This window comes from Echinops telfairi, unplaced genomic scaffold (assembly GCF_000313985.2).
Source record: "Echinops telfairi isolate 266 unplaced genomic scaffold, ASM31398v2 ScPeMD7_2573;HRSCAF=3158, whole genome shotgun sequence".
Taxonomy (NCBI): Eukaryota; Metazoa; Chordata; class Mammalia; order Afrosoricida; family Tenrecidae; genus Echinops; species Echinops telfairi.
This window is the reverse complement of record NW_022106471.1, coordinates 9,169,084-9,188,731: the sequence shown is the minus strand read 5'-3', so window position 1 is coordinate 9,188,731 and position 19,648 is coordinate 9,169,084. Positions and strand designations below refer to the sequence as shown.

The 19,648-nt window shown below is 36.5% G+C and overlaps 1 protein-coding gene across 5 annotated transcripts in view; it reads left to right on the top strand.

Annotated features, from left to right (window-relative positions):
• Positions 1–19,648, top strand: part of EHBP1 (EH domain binding protein 1) — a 421,355-nt gene that overhangs the window by 213,883 nt on the left and 187,824 nt on the right. For all 5 annotated transcript variants that reach the window (XM_045294210.1, XM_004710194.2, XM_030886656.2 and 2 more), the window contains exons 6-7: positions 11,104–11,285; positions 15,292–15,431. In XM_045294210.1, the coding sequence (XP_045150145.1) occupies positions 11,104–11,285; positions 15,292–15,431 (322 nt within the window). The remainder of the gene's footprint in view (positions 1–11,103; positions 11,286–15,291; positions 15,432–19,648) is intronic.

Below are 19,648 nucleotides of genomic sequence, written 5' to 3'. Positions count from 1 at the left end.
GTTTCTCAAAACATTTTCTCTCCATTTAAACCCCCGACATTAGGTCCTCATTATTCCCCTCCCTCCCCGCTCCCCCCTCCCGCATGAGCCCGACGCTATACTTTTTGATAGCCGGGCACTATCCGCTTACTTCACCATATTTATAAGCCATGTTTTTTCAGCACATTTTAAATGTAGTTTTTGTGGTAAAATTAGGTGCCTCGGCTGATATTCTGGTCAGCTTCTACTCGAGTATATATGGTACCTATTTTTCGTAGCCTTTGTGGGATAGGGATGATAATATCTTTGAAACTGTTTAACCATGTCCTTCCAAGGGTTTCACTTAAGAATAATTTTCTTTATTTTTTTAATCATTTTATTGGAGGTTCATACAATTCTTATCGCAATCCATACATACATCAGTTGTGTAAAGCACATTTGTACATTCATTGCCCTCATCATTCTCAGAACATTTGCTCTCCACTTAAGCCCTTGGCATCGGATTTTCTTTTTTTTTTTAAGATCATTTTATTGGGGGCTCTTACAGCTCTTATAACAACCCATACATCAATTGTATCAAGCACATTTGTACATAGGTTGCCTTCATCATTTTCTAAACATTTACTTTCTATCTGAGCCCTTGGTATCAGCTCCTCTTTTTTACCCTCCCTGCCCCACCCTCCCACCCTCGTGAATCCTTGATCAATTATATATATATATTTTATTAAATACTTTTATTGGGGGCTCTTAAATCTCTTCTCACAATTCATATATTTATCCATTGTGTCAAGCACAATCAATTATTATTGTTATTTCATACCTTTTTTTGTTAATAATCATTTTATTGGGGGGCGGCTCTTACAAATGTTATAGCAATCATCATTTAATTGTATTAAACACATTTGTACTTATGTTGCCACCAACATTTGTAAAACACGGATTTTCATAATGTAGCAAAATGTATTAGCTCTACTAAATATCTACTCTTGAATATTAATCTTTTTATTCTCTGTGATCAATTGGTAGGCATGCATTAAACATTCAGGCTGCATATCGTGGAAATTGTTCAGGAAGAAACACTTGTGTGATTATTTGAGTTGTAAACTAGTCGCTTTTGACCTGAGATACTATTTTGCTGTTTTCCAGATGTCTTCTTGAAACTGAACGAACTTCTAGGTGACCAATTGAAATGGTTGCTAGTGATAAAAATTCTAGCTTTTAAGTGAGCATTAAACAATTTTAAAAACTTGGACTTACCACCTTGAACTTGACGGTGTCCCAATACTTAAATAGTTTTTGATGGAATATGTGGTGATATTAGTGAGTTGCGGTGGTAGTGGTGGTGGGGTGGATGTATAGGGAAATGTATCAAAATTTGGAAGATTTGTATACTTTGCCAGAATCAGTGTTTTTTAATGACCAGTGTTTTTGTATGATGTTACAAAATCATGCATGGATAAAGAATCCATTCATTGTGCATGGTGGAGCAGTGGACTTGAACAGGTTTTGAAAAGATTCTTTGATAAGCGTTCAGATTTTGCGTTAATGCAAACCTTTAAGAAAATTCCACTAGCCAACTTTGGACATAGTATCAAAGAAGAAGATTCAACTTTTTATGAAGCTGGATTTTCTTTACATACTTCTAGAAAAATAATATACAGATTGGATGTTGGAATAGATGCTAGAATCCAACAATCTCTTCAGCTAGACATTAAAAAGATTTTAGAGAGATTGAAGACATTAAAGAGAATTGCAAAAGTGTAAAACAATAACACTTCTCACTAAATCTGTGTGAATCATATATTCATTCACAAAAATGTGTTACTATAAACTGAATTTATCATTTTTTTCTTAATGAGTTAAGTATTTCAAAACTTTCTTCATTTAAAATTTTAACATAGTGAATATTGTTAAGTATAATCCACATAGACAAAGGTTCTTTGGAGTGCTCAGGTAGGGAGTATAAAAGAGACTAGATGTAACATTGAGAACTGCCAGTGTAAGCACTCCAGGGGAAAGATAAGGATTATCAGATTAGAAGAGTATATTCTGGCTACTTAACTATTTACTGCCAGTGGCAGTCAGTGGTTTTGTTTTGGACAATCTTGAGCAAGTGTCAGTCTCTTCTAACATCCCTTTTGGATTTTCATTCCCGTCCTTTAGTGACCTTTTGCTTTTTTCATGGATGAGTTCCTTGATGTCATCCCATATTCATCTGCTCTTTGGTCATTAGTGTTCAATATGTCAAATCTATGCATGAGATAGTTTCTAAATTCAGGTGGAATATACTCAAGGTCATATTTTAGCTCTCATGTGGCTCATAAAAAATTGTAGATAACATTATGAATGGGATTCTCATGTAGAACCTGTACATGAATAAAGAGGCACTCATTTGAAAAGAAATGGTTGAAAATCAGGAAAGGTGTCTGCTAAGGTTATAGGCTTTCACCATATTTATTCAGTCTGTATGCTCATCAAATAAGCTAAGAAACTGGATTATATGAAGAAAACACATCAGGATTGGAGGAAGACCCATTAACTTGTAATATGCATATAGAGCACACAATTTTGCTTCCTGTAAGTGAAGAAGACATAAAGCATCTACTGATATATAGCAGAGACTACAGCTGTCAATATGGATTACACTTCAGCATTACAGAAGAAGAAGAACATAAATCCTCAGAAGTAGGCCAATAAGTAACATGAAAAATGGAGAAGAAAAGGAGTCATCAAGGAGTTCCTTTTACTTACATCCACAATCATCACCCATAAAAGCATCCGTCAAGAAATTCAACATTCTAAGGGCTCAAGTAGAAAGAAAATATTTTGGAAAGGTTGATATGTATGTATGTTTAATACAATTGACTTATGGATTGTTATAAGTTCTGTAAGAGCCCCCCAATAAAATGATTAAAAAAAAGAAAAGAAAAGAAATATCCTCTGCCAAACCTGAGGGGGGAAATGGAAGAAATTAAACATTGCATTGCATGGGGTAAAACTGCTGTACAAAACCTCTTTAAAATGTTAAAAAGCAAAGATGTCTCCTTGAGGACTAAAGTGTACCTGACCAAGTCATGGCATTCGTCTCGTGTGTAGGAAAGCTGAGCAGTAGTAGGGAAGATCAAAGATGAATCGATACCTTTGATTATGGTGTCGGCAGGACTGTTGACTATACCATGGGCTGACCGAAGAAAGAACAAATCTGTTTGGGGTGTATAACCAGAGTGCGCCTAAAGCAGCAAGGGTAGCAAGACATTGCCTTCCGTATTTTGGACATGTCACCAGAAGGGCCCAATCTCAAGAAGATAGCATGCTTGATAAAGGGGAGGGCCAGTGAAAAAGAGGACAACCCTCAACGAGACTAATGGACAGTGTCTACAGTAATGGCTCCAACATTACAAAGACCCTATGGATGGCCTGGGACTGAGCAGTACTTCTGTCTGGTGTACACAGGGTGGCTAGGGGTTGGAACTGATTCGACAGCACCTAACAACAATAACATAATTTAAGGGAACAGTCAGAAAGGTAAAATAGGAGGAAACAGCCTGTGAAGAAGTTTGTAGCTACTGGTTACGAATAATTCAAGTCTAGGTTTGAGACAAATACTTTACCAGTTTATGACAGGGCTGTTTACTCTCTCCACCACCACCACCTAAACCTAATGAGAGAAACCTTAATTTGCCGATTTTCACTTACACAGGGCCATTGCTATCTTCTATTGCACCATTTAGGCACCCTGGTGGCATAGGGGGTTATGAATTGAGCTGCGAACCACAGGGTCAAATGGTTCAGAACAATGAGGTACCATGATCTATCCCAGCAAAGATTTAGAGTCTGATAAACCCAACGGGCTGTTCTACCCCGTCCTATAGGGTTGCTTGCTGTGAGTCAGTATCAACTTGATGGGATTGATTTTTTTTTAAGTTATTGCACCATTTGGTTTAGAGATAACTATGCCCAGTTCTACAAATGGAAAGAAAGTATACAGTTCTTATTACTAAATTATAAGTCCCTCTACTTTTAGGAAATCTTACATCTCTTTTTCTCTGTTTATGAGTGGTACCTGGAAACATTTGGGGGAAAATATTTAATAAAGAGAAACTAGCAATATAATAATACAAAGTATTTTGTTTATGTTATATAATTACAAACATATGCTAAGCATGGTTCTTGAATTAGCAAGCAAATAATAAGCATTATAATGTATTTCTTTAATTGAACTTACATTTTAAAAAAATACTTTTATTAGGGGTTCTTAGAGCTCATCACAATGCCTCCATTCCTCCAGTGTGTCAAGCACATTTCCACATATGCCACCACCATCATTTTCTAAGCATTCGTTTCCCATTTGAGCCCCTGATATCAGCTCTCCACTTCTTCTCCCTCCCTCCCCCACCTGCCCTCCCTCACAAACCCTTGATAAGTTAAAGATTATTTTTTCCATAGCTTACATTGTCCTCCCTCGCCCCTCACCGAATTTTCTGTTATTCGCCCCCTGGGAGGGGGTTCTAGCTTGATCCTTGTGATTGATTCCTCCTTTCTCCCCCAACCCTCCCCTAATCCTTCTGGTATCTCTACTCTCCTTGTTGGCCCCGAGGGGTTTATCTATTGAACTTACATTTTAATACATGAGAAAGACAATAAACAAATGAGTAAATTATGTGCTAAGGAGAAAAACATAAAAGGAATATGAAATGTAAATATTGAGGGGAGTGGTTAAAATTTCAGATAAGGTGGTGAAAGAAGGCTTCTCTGAGATGCTATGACTTGAGAAAAAACCTAACAGAAGTTGGAGGGCTGGCCAGGAATATCCCCAGTCGGGGAAATCGTTAGTGTAAAGGACCAGAGGCAGAAACTTCCTGGTGTGTTACAGAAATTGCAAGGAAAGGTGTAGAGGAGCAGAGAAAATGAGATAAGGGCAGGGAGCCTCGACCATCTAGCGCTTTATTGGCTTTAGTAAAGGCTTTGGATATTACACTTGAGCAATTTGAAATCTAAGTCAAGGAGTTAGATGATCATCATTATTAACATTAATAGGGTCACCGTAAATCCTGTGTTGGGAATAGAGTGCAGTCCAAAGCAGCAGCAGTGAAATCAGTTTGAAAGCCATTGCATTAACCCACTTGAGAGGAATGATGAGGGGTTAACCACAAATATAAAAAATGCAGAAAATATTTTTAATTTGCATGTATGAAGGTTGGGGGTGGTAAGTTTAGGAAGGGGTTTATCACAAGCTTTATTGCATGGAATTCTGTTCAGATTCTAAGCTTCTCACTTTGTTCTTTTAATTTTTGTGTTTTAGAAAATGTTTCATTATCTTGCATCTGGCATTTCTATTACTCTACTATTTTTTTTAACTACATAGGAGATAAGACAATTTGGTGCTATAGGTGATTTTACATCAAAATGGTCCTCTTGTAAATTTAGACAGTAGTAGATGAGTGCCACCTAAATACTGATCATGGGTCCATAAGACATTTGTAAAAATTGATCATGAATGCGGTCATCGAGCTTGTCTTAATAAATTTTGAAGGGTTAGCATATTATAGTCCACACTCTGTGACCCTAGTGCAATTAAACTAATAATAATTGCAAAAGGATTTAACTGTAGATCTCCGTATAGATAAAGGAAAAGGTTTCTGTGTTGAATCAACAAGAAACTTGTATTGAAAATTAGAAATTGTGTTTAAGGAGTAACAAAAATACTTCTAAGCAATACATATGAAATGCATTAAAACCGTAGTTCAAGGAATAAAGGCTTAAGTACTTTGCATCAAGAAAGAAAAAATGCTTACAATTCAAGAGTTATAATGGAACTTAACTGAGGAAAATATAAAAGTAATAAAGATGAGCAGAAGCCATTGACATAGAAAACATTCACTAGAAAGGATCAGTGAAAGCAAAAGTTGTTGATTTGAAAAGCCTAATGAAATAGACAAGCAAAAAATCTTAAGAAACAAAAGGGATTAGGCAAAAATAGTTTGGGGAGTAAAAAATAAATACAGAATGATAGATTCTGGAAAGATTCGATGTAATAAAAAGCTGTTTTCAACAGCTTTATGTCAGTAAATTTAAAATCCTGGATGAAACTACAAAATTCTTGAGGAAAAACTGTCCTAAACTGACTTGGGGTGACATTGGACACCTGAATAGTTCCGCAATCATTTAAAAAATTACACTATTCAAAAACTTTCTCTCAAAGGAAAGAGCAGGCTAGACCTTCAGAGGTGCCTTTTACCCAACTTTGAAGAAGCAAATTGTTCAAGTCTTTGCATTTTAGTTTCTTAGTGCTACTATAACAAAATCCCCCAGGAATATAGCTTAACAAACAAATTTATGTTCTTAGAGGAGGCTTGTTGTCCTTAGTTGCTGTCAAGTCTCTCCCAAGTCCGGGGACGCTCTGTCTGCAGAGTAGAACTGCTGCTCCGTAACAGTTTCCAAGGTTGGGACTTTTCAGCAGCCTTACTCCCAAGGTGTCTCGGGGTGGGTGCAAACCACTCATGTTGCAGCTAGTGTACCAGCACCTGAACCCATCAGGCCTCCAACAGAGAGCAGATACAGGCATGTTACCGAAAACATTTTTATTAAGTGTGAGCAGTGCAGCTAGGAGGACTTATATGCACTGTGTAATAACTGATGCAGTAGAAGTTCTTTACCATTGGTTGTTGGGTTTTGTTTTTAATAAAATGAGATTCCTCTCTAAAAATGTATTCAAAAATCAATTCTAAATAGTATTTATTCTTACAGCTCATCTGTTAACCCTAATATAATTAAAATAGTAACCAATTACTAATTTAACTAAAAGCTGTATGTAGATGGGGCAGGGTGGAGTTTCTAAATATCTTGATGTGAAAAGATAACTAGAACTCTTTAATGTGAAAGTAAAAGTATAAAAATGTAAAGTCTCTCGACATCAAGGTCAGGATGATTTTCATAAGCGGAATGCAAAAAGCACAAGACACAAAAGAAAAAAGGGTTGAGAAATAGGAGAGGGTTTCCAAAAGTTTGTGGGAAATGAAACTAAAAGGTAATGGAAATTTTACAGTCGTTTCCTACATTAAAGGTAAGAAATTGGCTTCATTCTAAAGATTCTTAGAGAGTGAAAATACAAACCAGACACTGCAAGGTTGTAACAAATAGAAGTGATAATAGATTTAGTACTAGAATACATGAATCAGTAATCAAAAGATAAATAGTAGTCTTCTAATTTCATTTCTCCAGGAGTAAGAGTTCCTTTGAAATTGATTTTGTCTTCTCATCAACCTGCAGATGAATCTGAATTAACCTTAGGACCCTGGCAACTGGCTAACTCTGACTCTTTTAAAGAAAGACTAAAATCACCTAGTTGCCAAAAGTCAATCCTAACTCATGGTGACCCTGTATCACAACGGAATTGTGCTCTTTTTGACTGGTTTTTTTAGAGCTAGGTCACTTGGCCTTTCTTTAGAGACATCTCTGAGTAGACTTGAACATCTAAACTTTGGGAGAAGAGATACTGATTTTTGGAGTCATCCTTGAGTCTTGTGAGCTAAATTCTCACAGTCCAGGGGGAGGACTGTGTTTAAAAAAGGATAAGGTTGGGAAAAATGACCTTGGGTCAAACCCAAGAAGCCACTATGGTATAATGAGCACTTAGCCCTGCTGAGTCCAGGTTCTGAGCTCTATTAAGGGTCTTGTGCCCTTGGCCTCACTCATCCTAGTGACTGAGAGTGTGCCTACCAGATCCACCTGCCTCCTACCTCACCGTGTCAGGCTGAGACTACCCACTCTCACCTCACAGCTTAGTTTAGAACCCAAACCTGATCATACCCCACCTCCTACCCTATTTGGGATCTTTGACTAGCTTCTCAAACTATGCTAAGTGCTCCCGACCTGCCCATCCTGGATCTTCCGATTTGTTTTACTTCCTCTCTCCACCTGAAACACGCCCCCCACCCCCACCCCCCGTATTCTTTCCTCCCTTCCCCAGCCAGATGGAACAATTTCAGGCAAATAAAAGTTCCATGTTCTCTTATCTGGTGGAGGGTGTGGGGAACCTAGAGTGTGTAAAAGACATACTCTTGTAGTATTGGAATTAATTACTTCATTCCTATTTCTTGGACTGCTGATAATTTCTATGAATATATAGATTTAGACTCAATGTTTTTTATAAAGAGTGAAAAATCGAGTGTGAATTAGAGCTGTGAAACAGACCTATATGTTTCTTATTATTATTTTAAAGTGTGTTTTCTGAGATGGTTTATTTGAAGAAGGAGAACAAGCATATGTATCTGAGCTGGAAGAAGAATTGTGGAAATATCTCTTTTCAGACCTTTTTCCATCTGAGCAATTCTATCAAGGCCATAGACTCTAGTGAGGCAACCTGTGTTTATATCAGTTGTGTTCGTAAAGGGACTCTTTCTCACCTGCCCAGACCGCACAAAGGACTGGTTTTATTGTTGCTGAGAATGTAACTGCTTACTTAAATGGTACAGCTAACTGGCACAGGGTTTCGTGACTTTTGGTCCCTAATGTTCCTAACACAGATTTTCCTGATACATAAAACACTATTTTTGTCATAAAACTGAATCAAGCAGAGAAACTTACGTACATAATTGTTATAGTTTAAAAATGAATTGGACAGAACTCAAGATTTTACAGAAGCTATCCTTAAACTGAGCTTTCAAAATGGTGTTTACTTCCAAGTTATTTCATTTGCATACTTTGGTTATAAAATTAAGTAATTACTATTAAGGGATCAGTGTCATACTTTGTAAAACAGATTTGTTTAACAAAAACTGAGAATAATGTGTGGCAGTTTATATGTCATGCTCTCAAAACAGGCTTTAAATCTTATGTTCTATGTAGAAGTTGTTAGCTATTCTAAAGGGACAATAAGAGATTATTGTTCATATCAGTGTAATAAATTGATACTCCCAGATCGTACTTTTTTTCATTTTGCACATTGTCAGAACCTTGGACTTTAATCTTATTCTTTGATTGACAGCAGCGACCAGGGAAAGAACACTTGTATTGTTTGGGATAGTCACATCTGTTCAACTTGATTCAGTTGAGGGCATTTGCATATTCTTAAGTATGTCTTCTAAGAAGGCTTAAATCCTTCTCAAGTGCTTGATGCGTTTTTGAAATTCATTCATAAGGTATCTACATGCACTAATAGTTCTGAATAATATTGCTGTACATAATCTGACAGATAAGGCCACATTTTAAAACAACGTGTTCTTTAGGGATGCTACATTACATTTTGACTTGTGCCATTGGACAGAAATGTCAAGGGGTTTTTTTTTGGAAAAGATTTCTTTAATGTTTTGATTAAATAAACATAACCAATTTTTAGAAATCATAGAAACATTTCAAAAGTAATGATTTTTTTTCCTGCCTTGGTAGGAAAATTAAACTATTTTATGGAAAATAATGGTAGACCTTGGATGGATTTGCTTGAACTAGTTTATAGAGAAGGTTACCAAGGTTCATCTTCGTCGCGTTGCTCATGCCTCTTGGAAATTAGGCCTTCAATTTCAGCCTCAACTCCCACTCTAGTAAGAAAGATAGTCAGTGACTTGATCTACATTAACGATGGTATATGCCACTGACATCTTTTACAAATTATCTTACATCTAAAATACTTCTCTTGGCACCTAATTAGGAATTATGTCCTACTCATCATCACCTCTCTCCAAAATTTACACAATTCCTATACAAAGTTAATGCCTAATAATTATTTTGTCTTGTTTTCATTGCTTTCTTGGGCTATCATTCAATAAAGAATAATTCTAAGACAAGGTAGCCTATTAATGGATAGCACAGTGGTTCTCAACCTTCCTAATGCCACGACCCTTTAATACAGTTCCTCATGTTGTGGTGACCCCCCGCCCCACTACAAAATTATTTTCATTGCTACTTCATCACTGTCATTTTGTTACTGTTATGAATTGGGCGACCCCTGTGGAAGGGTTGTTCGACTCCTAAAGGGGTCGCGAGACTCACAGGTTGAGAACTGCTGGGATAGCAGATAGGTTTGATTTTGTGTTTGAATTCTTTTTTTCTTTTTTTTTTAATCAATGGGGGCTCGTACAACTCATCACAATCCATACATACATCTATTGTGTCAAGCACATTTGTACATTTGTTGCCATCATCATTCTCAAAATATTTGCGTTCTACCCCCTCCCTCCCTCTCCCCCCTCCCTTATGAACCCTTGATAATTTATAAATTATTATTATTTTGTCATATCTTACACTGTCCGACGTCTCCCTTCACCGACTTTTATGTTGTCCATCTCCCAGGGAGGAGGTTATATATAGATCCTTGTAATCAGTTGCCCCTTTCTACCCCACCTTCCCTCCACCCTCTCGGTATCGCCACTCTCACCACTGGTCCTGAAGGGATCATATATCCTGGATTCCCTGTGTTTCCAGTTCCTATCTGTACCTTACAAATCTGGCTAGACCAGAAGATGTTTGAATTCATAAAGATCTGCAATTGCCGTATTGGGAAGAATTTCAAGATACACTAGAATCAGTTAACAATGTTTGCCATGGCATAGGGTCAGAGAAGCCAGCTGGTTGTCTTCCTTGCTATTTGCCATCCTTCGGAAAGGGAGAAGAAATGAGGTGATCAGTGAAGGCCCTGGAAAATGAAGATATAGGGCTAAGTAACAGACTATCTAGAATTCAGATACTGTAGACAAAAAGGCATCAGGGTGCTTAGTATTATAAAAATTATTGATGTTCAGAAAGGGAAAATGGCATTTGGTTACATTAAATATAATCAAAGCAAAGGAAATCATGGTTGTATGCTTATTGATGCCTACTCTTGTCCTCGATCCTCTCCTCACAGGAGCCCTGGAGATGGTCTGCATTGTTTTTATGGCTTTTCTTTTCTTAATGTATTCAGGGTTCTTTTCTTCCCTTGATTGTGTCAGAACCAGCTCTCTCCAATTTCATTCTTGCTTCTCATATATAAATATAAACACTGTGGTGTAACTGCTTCACACTTTTAATTATTATAAGAATTCAATACAGAAGCTCTTGATTCTTATCTGATTGTTTTAAAATAGTATTAAAAAATATTTCATTAAAAGCAAATAACTCTAAATTATATCATTACTATTTATCTTATAGGAATCCCCTTCTGGTCGAAGGAAAGCCCTTGCCACTAGCAGCATCAACATGAAACAGTACGCAAGTCCTATGCCAACGCAGACTGATGTCAAATTAAAATTCAAGCCATTGTCTAAAAAAGTTGTATCTGCCACTCTCCAGTTTTCATTATCTTGCATATTCCTTCGGGAAGGAAAAGCCACGTAAGTTTCTTTTGTCAAATAGGTAGCTTCAAATTGTGTTTCAGAACACCATAGGTTAATAGCTTTTGATGCAGTAGACTGGGAACAGTTGAGAACATCGTACAGTATACCAATGATACTTGCCATTCTTGGAATTAAATGAACTTGTATAAACAGTCTCTTTTGACTCCAGAAAGTGAGTAGTAATCTATAAGTATGATTACAGCTGGTTTCAAAGTATATTGTATATTATAGAATATTATAGAATTGGATATTATAGAATAGCTAGCGTATTTGTTTTATCTGTCTAATCCTTGTGTATTGACTATCATTATCCAACATTTTGCATTTATAACAATAGGAAAAAAATCTATTCAAATAAGGCCAGGTAAAGACCGATGTAGAGGAGCGCTGATGGCATAGTGGGTTGTACATTTGGCTGCTAACTTTAAGGTCAGCAGTTTGAACCAGCAGCCATTCAATGGGAGAAAGAAGAGATTTTCTGCTACTGTAAACATTTCTAGTTTCAGAAACCCACACGGTGGTTCTACTCTATTCCTATAGGGTTGCTCAGTCAGAATCAACTCAGTGCTTTAAATGGAAAAATACCTTTGTGAACCCCAGATCCTTGATGCCTCTTCTCCCAAACCTTACCCCAGTCTTAGATGGGAATAAAATTAAGAGAAAAAAGGCCTTGGGCCATTAACCTACAGCGTATACCAAGCCTTACTGAAACCTCACAAGGTCCAAAGACTGGTGGCAGAGCTGCAGCTTTGAGGAAAGCAGCAGAGGGGGAAGACAGGACACATGGCGGTAACTTTGCTACAGGCCCCAAGTTCTGCCATTTGCTTGTTTGGGGACATGAGGGCCAGTGGTTGGGGTCCCAAGTAAGTGGATGGATGTTTCCTTGAAGAGCCAGAATTCCACAAGGGTCAGAGTAGGGTACATCTCTTCCAAGTGCAAATCCTGACCCAGTCAGCTCTACCTCTGGTTTAAAATGGCACAAAGTGATCTTGCTGTTTAAAGTACAGACATGGATAGTGGCTGCAGGGAATAAAGTAACCCTGAAGGGTTGCCTCGGAAATGACTTCCGAGCCTTTGGTTGCTAAAGTTTCCCTTAACATATGGTCTTTGGAACTGATCCACGCTGCTAAGTGAGGAGGAGTGGTGGATTCATGTTTTCAGTGTAAGTAGAGCTGTGCAATGTGTAAAGCTGCTTGAGATGTAGTTGAGAGTTGAGAGGTACATGAAAGGTTACACTAAGAAGGATGCAGGAACAAAAAAATGTTTGCCAGTTCTTACTGTCTCAGTCTTACAAAAATTAGGTAAGGCGGTAGAACAAGATGAACAGTTTACTGTAATGATCATTATCCATTTAAAAACATTACTTCTTATGCACTGAATAACCATTTAAAAACATACGCAAAGAAAACACCAAAGCAAAACCCTAAGCCTCTTGCCACGGAGATGATTCTAACTCCTTGTGACCTCATGTGTTACAGAGTAGAACACCATAGGGCAATCTTGGTTATAATCTTTATGCCAGGAGCCCTGGTTACCGTATATACTAGTGTATAGGCTGAGTTTTTCAGCACATTTTAATGCCATTTTTATGGTAAAATTAGGTGCCTCAGCTGATATTTGGGTTGAGTTATACTCGAATATATACGGTAAGTGCCTGGCTGCTAAGTGAAAGGAGGGCAGTTTGAGCCTACTCAGGGGCTCCATAGAAGTAAAGATCTAGATTACCACCTGGGAAACACTATGGGGAAATGCTACTATATCATAAAGGAAGAACTATGAGTCTGTCTTTCTTCTATGGTGCTACTGGGTGAGTTGCATTCAGGGACCTGTAATTCCTGGGCCCATTTCTAGACTTGAAAAGAATAAGATGAATATATCTAAAGCCTCGCTAACCCACTACCATCAAGTTGATTCTGATGCATAGTGATCCTGGAGGACAGAGTAAAACTACCTCTGTGGGTTTCCCAGACTTGCAATCTTTATGGCAGCAGACAGCCCCATCTTTCTCCCTCTGAGCAGCTGTTATGTTTGAACTGCTGACCTTACACCTCACCCACTATGCCACCATGGATCCTTACACTTACAGCAGGAAGAAAGGGGAAAAAATGACATTCATAATGCTTAAAGCTGTATGTCAAGTCAACTTGTGGATATTGTGAAAGGGTTATTTCATACTTGGAGTGGAAGATTAAGGAGAGAACAGACATGTTAAACCTAAACTCAAAAGGTAGGAGGAAGAAGGCAGCAGTGAACATTTACATTCAGTCTGAATCACAGTTCTAAATGTATTTGACCGAGTTGAATGTGGTTACTATAATTGGGCATCTCACTTGACTGATTAGACTGGACTCTGCGTCAGTCAGAATGTGGTGTCTGACACTTATCTACATGGCATCAAGTGACTTAGTAGATAACAGTAAGCCTCCTTTCTGGGAAGTTGGCTCTTGAATGAGTGTTGTAGGGAGACAGTACAGAATAGTAGCAATTAGTCTTTCATCACGGATCTTAAATTGTAGCCTTAAATACTGAGAAATTAAAAATAACCCGAAGTTCAAGTCAAAATTGAAGGAAAGAAAGCTGAGGAAAGAGAGAGCCAGCAAACTCAGAGAAGATCCTTTGAGGGGGCCCCTTTCTACAGGACAGAAGAAGTAAGTGAATCAGTACCATTCATAGGATCTAGATAGCAAATTCTGAGATATCTTACAGAACACCTCCGAACTTTCTATTTCTTTTCTCCACTCCTTACCTTCCCCAAAGAAAATTCATCAGTGCTCCTATATGAGGAGATTAAAGGTAAAATGAGCCACTTATCACTTTGAGAATGATATTATATTCTTGAAATTAATCCCCTGTTGCTAGTAGGTGAGCAATTTTTAAGCCATTGACATAAAGTAATGAACTTTTTTAATTCATGCAGACTTTGTGCCATTACATTTATTCCAACAGGGGGACATTATTTTGTTAACTATAGCTTACATGAGATAAAATGGAAAGAATTTGAAAAACCGGTTTATTTGAAAAATTTATATCATATTTAGACAATAGATGAATTACTGTAGAAAATAAACTTTTATTTGGCTTTCTGAATTTGGGGAACATAAACTAAATTGACATTTAGTTTATATGTAACACGTTAGAAATATGTTTCACTCACTGTATTTGAATTTTAAGGTCAAAGTATTAGGCCAAGAAAATAAATGTGAATTATATGCCAATAAATCTGTTAGGAGAAAATAAATAGATAGATAGATACAAAGAAATAAAGAAAGCAAAGTATTTTACTTTTAGAGTATTTAACATAAGCTTTATAAATTTACATTTAAAATTTAACAACTAGAAATGTGTTTTATCAAACATGTAGTATTTAAAATTAGTCAGCCCAGATAATTTTCATATTATAATTCTTTTAATGGTCAGATTTTATTTTGAAAACTGTTTTTCTGTTGCAATAATTCCTCCATTTTGAAGGGCTAATGGGCCCTTTGGGAAAATATGCACATTGAATAAAATTTAAATGTAATATGCAATAAGTTTACCCCCTCCTTTCCTTCCTAACTACATGCCCATGGACTTCAGATTAAGAATTTCTGTTTTAGTTATTTTTGCAGATTTACCTGAGTTAAACTCTGGCTTTCATCTTATTTACAAACTGCCCAGTGTTTTTAGGAAATAAAATTTTATTTCCAGACTTTATTACTAAGAAACCATACTTAAATCTCATGAAGAAAAAGTTAATCTTCATGGAATTAAACTAGCTCCTAACTAGTTTGTTTTGAAACTTGTTTTCTTTTTACTATTTAAGCATGACATTTAAAAATTAATGAATGTGAATATTATGATTTTTCAGTATTTGTGTACAACTATTTAAAATGACTTATTCACATGGTATCTATCTTATAGAAAGAAGAAAATGGATTATGTTCTTTTGTTTTTAATATGTTCTCAGGAATTCACTGTTCAGTCACTTAATGAGCTGTCTATTGTTTTTTAATCACTAATGTAGGGACGAAGACATGCAAAGTTTGGCTAGTTTGATGAGTATGAAGCAGGCTGACATAGGTAATTTAGATGATTTTGAAGAAGATAATGAAGAAGATGATGAAAACCGATTGAACCAAGAAGAGAAAGCAGCAAAAATTACAGGTTGGCTTTCTTAGCATTGAAGCTAAAATGTTCATATTCTGCGATGTTGAAAAATGTATTTGTGTTTCCAGGGCAGTATAATGCTACTGTAATAGGCACTGTCTGTTTTTGTTTTTAAATGGAGGAGGAAATTTTTATTTTAAAATTTTGCCATTATTAATTATATCTGTATATTGTAATATAAAATGGTATTATATCATTAAAAATCATATAGTTCTAATTGGGGCTTCAAAAAAGTTCATGGAAAATGAAACCCAAAATAATGGAATTTTTCATAAAAACTTTTGGAAGGCCCGTCACATTATTTCCTGGAAGTAAGTGGTAACCTTCTTTAAGGAATTAGATACCATTATTTTTTGTATCTCTTAGAGTGTTTAAGTTCTTGTGAATGTCTAGAGGCTTTTCATTTAGTTGGCAATTTCTTCTTTAAAGTTGTTTGTATAACTTTAATTGACAAAATATGGCTTGTAGTACTAGAACGCAGGAGAAATATGAAGTTCTACTCCCATAGAATCTCAGAAACACACAAGGGCAGTTCTACTCTACCCTATACGGTCGCCATGAATCACAGTCGACTCAGTGGTAGTCAATTTGCTCTGGTTCTAGAATATTTGCTAGAAAGTGAGAAATACCTCTCTCCGTGGTTATGAACCTGCCCAAGGTTCCTATCCTGCATTGTCTGAGATACAATGCCCTGCTAACTGGAAGCACACTGTGGGATGTCTCTTAGGCAAGGAAACATTTATTGATACTGTATATTTTACTCAAACTAGATACTTTCTTCAGACATGCAGCACCAGCTAGTGGACAGAAAATTTTTGAATTGCATTTGTGAAAACACCTGAAATGTAGCTAAAAAGGCTTAGAGTTAGAAGAGTAGAGCCTTTTAATGGACAGTGTACTAAACCAATATTAGATAAGTACCTTCAAAATAATCACTACACACCAACAAGAAAAAAGTCCTGCATAAATGATAAAATCTTACTGTATATCTTAAAAAAGAAGAAGAAAAACTCATTGCCATTGAGTCAATTCTGACTCCTAGCAAACCTATAGTGTATACAGATTGGAAAATCAGGCTTAAATAAATTAGTTTAAGGCAAATATTTTTGAAGAAACAAAGATATATAAGACCTTCTGAAAGCTCTCTGATATTCTTATGGTTGTTGCAAATATGGGGGGGGGCTTCAATAAATGTGTGGATGGAAATCTTTGGGTGCCATTATAACATTGGACTAATAGTCTCCCTCATTCAGATGATGTGTCTTTGTTTTTGTCTTATTTAAGACAAAAATGTTTTCCTTAAATTATTAAAAAAATAACTTGTGTGGAAAAATTCCATTGTTTTTAAATTACATTTTCCTATGAACTTTATGAAACTTCTCTTACTAGGAAGATCTTACAAGCAGACCTTCTGACGTAGATGACCTGTAATGGCCACAGAAAGCTGTGGGTTCCCTTAGGAGGATATTGGACAGAAAACACCGGCTTGCCAGCTGGGCAACCCTTTTTCATTAGAGCCCTAATAGCAATCCAGAAACTGTTTCCTGGCCACCTGAACCACATGACAGCTTAGGTTCAAAGACATAAGATCTACTTCGTTGGGGGGAGGAATTACCTTAGCCTAGAAACCTCATTCCTCACAGGAGCCAATGTGTCTACAATAGTCTCATCATTTTACTTACCAGGTCCTTTTAAGGTACCTGGCCAGTAATGAGTGTGTATACATTCAAAGGAACTCAGGAGTTCCATTAGTTAGAAGTTCTACCATTCAAACATGGTTTATTCATCAGGAGTCGCTCTTTACCTTCAGCTATGCTGCTTGGTGTTTGTTTATTCTTTCCATAGTTATTAATGTTTCTTCAGAAGGAAGAAGAGTGGATGGTATGGTGACTCTTTTTAGGGAACAAAACATAACAGCATAGATGTTACTAAAGGGCATACCAGTTCCTACTTGAGGACTTAGTTAATGATGGATGGTGTGACTCTGCCCTTTCTAGCTAGGGTCAGGAATAGAGGAGAAGCAGTTCTAGCACTTTTGACCATGGTTCTGCAGAGTTTACGTGGGGCTGTGGATAGAAAATAGATCCATCAATGTGTGCTTTTTAAAAAAAATTTTTTTTTAATCCGGTTATCTACCTTCTGGTACTTAAGAAGTTCCAGTCTATATAGACTAAAAAAGAAAGTAATAATATTACCCTGGACCTAATAAAGTTAAAATGGTGCCGCAATTCGGAGACTCTTCTTGATATGATTGAACTGGAAAACTCCCATCAGGTTCATAGGTAATACGGTTGGGAACTGGGAAGGAAACAGAGAGCTGGAGCTATTTTGATTTCCTTGAGCTCAAAGGTTTATAAGTCACAATAGCTTAGCTTTATCTTAAAGAAATTTGAGACCCAAGACTGAATTACTAAGGACAGCAGGGATATCTCTTTCCAGTGTTTAGAACTCAGATGTGATGCCTCAAAGAACAGAAGTGGCAGACAATACAGACTGCACATTTAGCCTACTTTCTGGGTTACTCTTAAACCTTAATGCAGCTTTGTACTACCGACAACTGAACTTTTTCTCTAGCAACTCCCCGGAAGCCCCATTCCCAAGAATCCCAGAGAATTTTCTTGATAATGGAATATATTAATATGATTCCATTCTTGTTACATTCTAAAAGAAGCAAAAGTAATCTAATGTGGAAAATATTAGAATATGGTTGTGTATGTGGTGGAGCTTGACCCTCACTTCTGCCAGGAAGTTGGAATGTTTCTAAGGCCACCTTAAAATCAGCTATTCCCATACTGAAACTTATTACGCCATGGCGAGAGAAATGAGGATGCTGTAAGATTTGCAGCTATGTTCTAGCTCTTGGCAGTTTATTTTTCCCTTTTTACACAAACTATGGACTTTCTTAAAAGGAAAAAACTACCAACCCTTCATGCTCCCCCACCTTCCTCTTTTTTGTTGTTGTTCAGTGTGATAATCTCTGGTGGTCAATTTCTATCTTCTTCTGCCTTCCTAACAGTAAAGAAGAGTCTCAAATTACTTGACCCTTTGCTTCGATTGCCTGCCCTTAATTTAGTTTTCCTTCTTATTCTTACCACTCTGAAGCAAGTGAAGGCTGACATGCTGTTCTGATATCTAACTGTTGTGTACCATGGGCTTATTGCCCAATTTAAGTAGTACTAGTGTGGAAATTGTGTATGTTCTATTACATGACATTATGAAGACTTCCCCAAGTATGTAAATTTTCATTGAAACAAGACTTTAATGAGTATAAAAGTATAGATAGCTGGTTAATATCTGGCTAATGTTTTTGGTCAGAGGGATACATTGCTGGGAAAACTTCCCATTTAAAAATAAAATACCAGAAATATATTTCTTGTTGTAACTCTTCTTTTACATTTTTAGATTTAAATTTTTTTTTAATTTACTGATTGTAAAAGTACAGCACTCTGAGTTTAGGGAATTAGGAAGAAACAGAAGTCTTGTTTCTAAAGGAAAAATATGTAACAAAATTATATATTTTAGGCTATAGATCCAAATAATATCTTCCTGTTGATTATCTCCATTAATAGCTTCACAGGCTTATCTGTCCCAAACTGAAGAGTTCCTATGGCAATGTGAGATCTACTAGCCACACAGTCACCCAAGATAGAAACCTGGCATTTAACCTGGATTCCTTTTTATATCTTCACGTCAGATTAGTCATCAAGTCTCGTTCCTTTATTTATTTAATTTATAATTATGTACTCAGAGAGAAATGATACACAAATGCTCCTATTTTTGCTTCCTGTCCCTTTTTTTAATGTTTCAAAAACATACATTTTATCTTTCTAATCAATTCCCATAGCTATTTAAGTTTACATTCTTTAGTATACAATAACTGTCATGATATGACATTTACCAGCATCATATCATTCTCTGTCCTTGGCATCTTAAGCCCCAAATATAGAGGGTAACTAAAATGTACACACACACACACACACACACACACATATATTAGAGAAACAAAAATATAAAACTGTGAAGCTACTGTTTTTTACATATCCTCCATTTAAATGTATACACTTCTGAAAGCACTGTTCCCATATTTCTAATCCTTCTCTGAAGAACTCTGTGCGCTTTGATTTACCTCATGTCAAAATATAACAGTTTTAATATCCTCAAGGAACTCAAATGATGTTCCTTGGAATTTTATTTTTATTTTTTTAATATGGGGA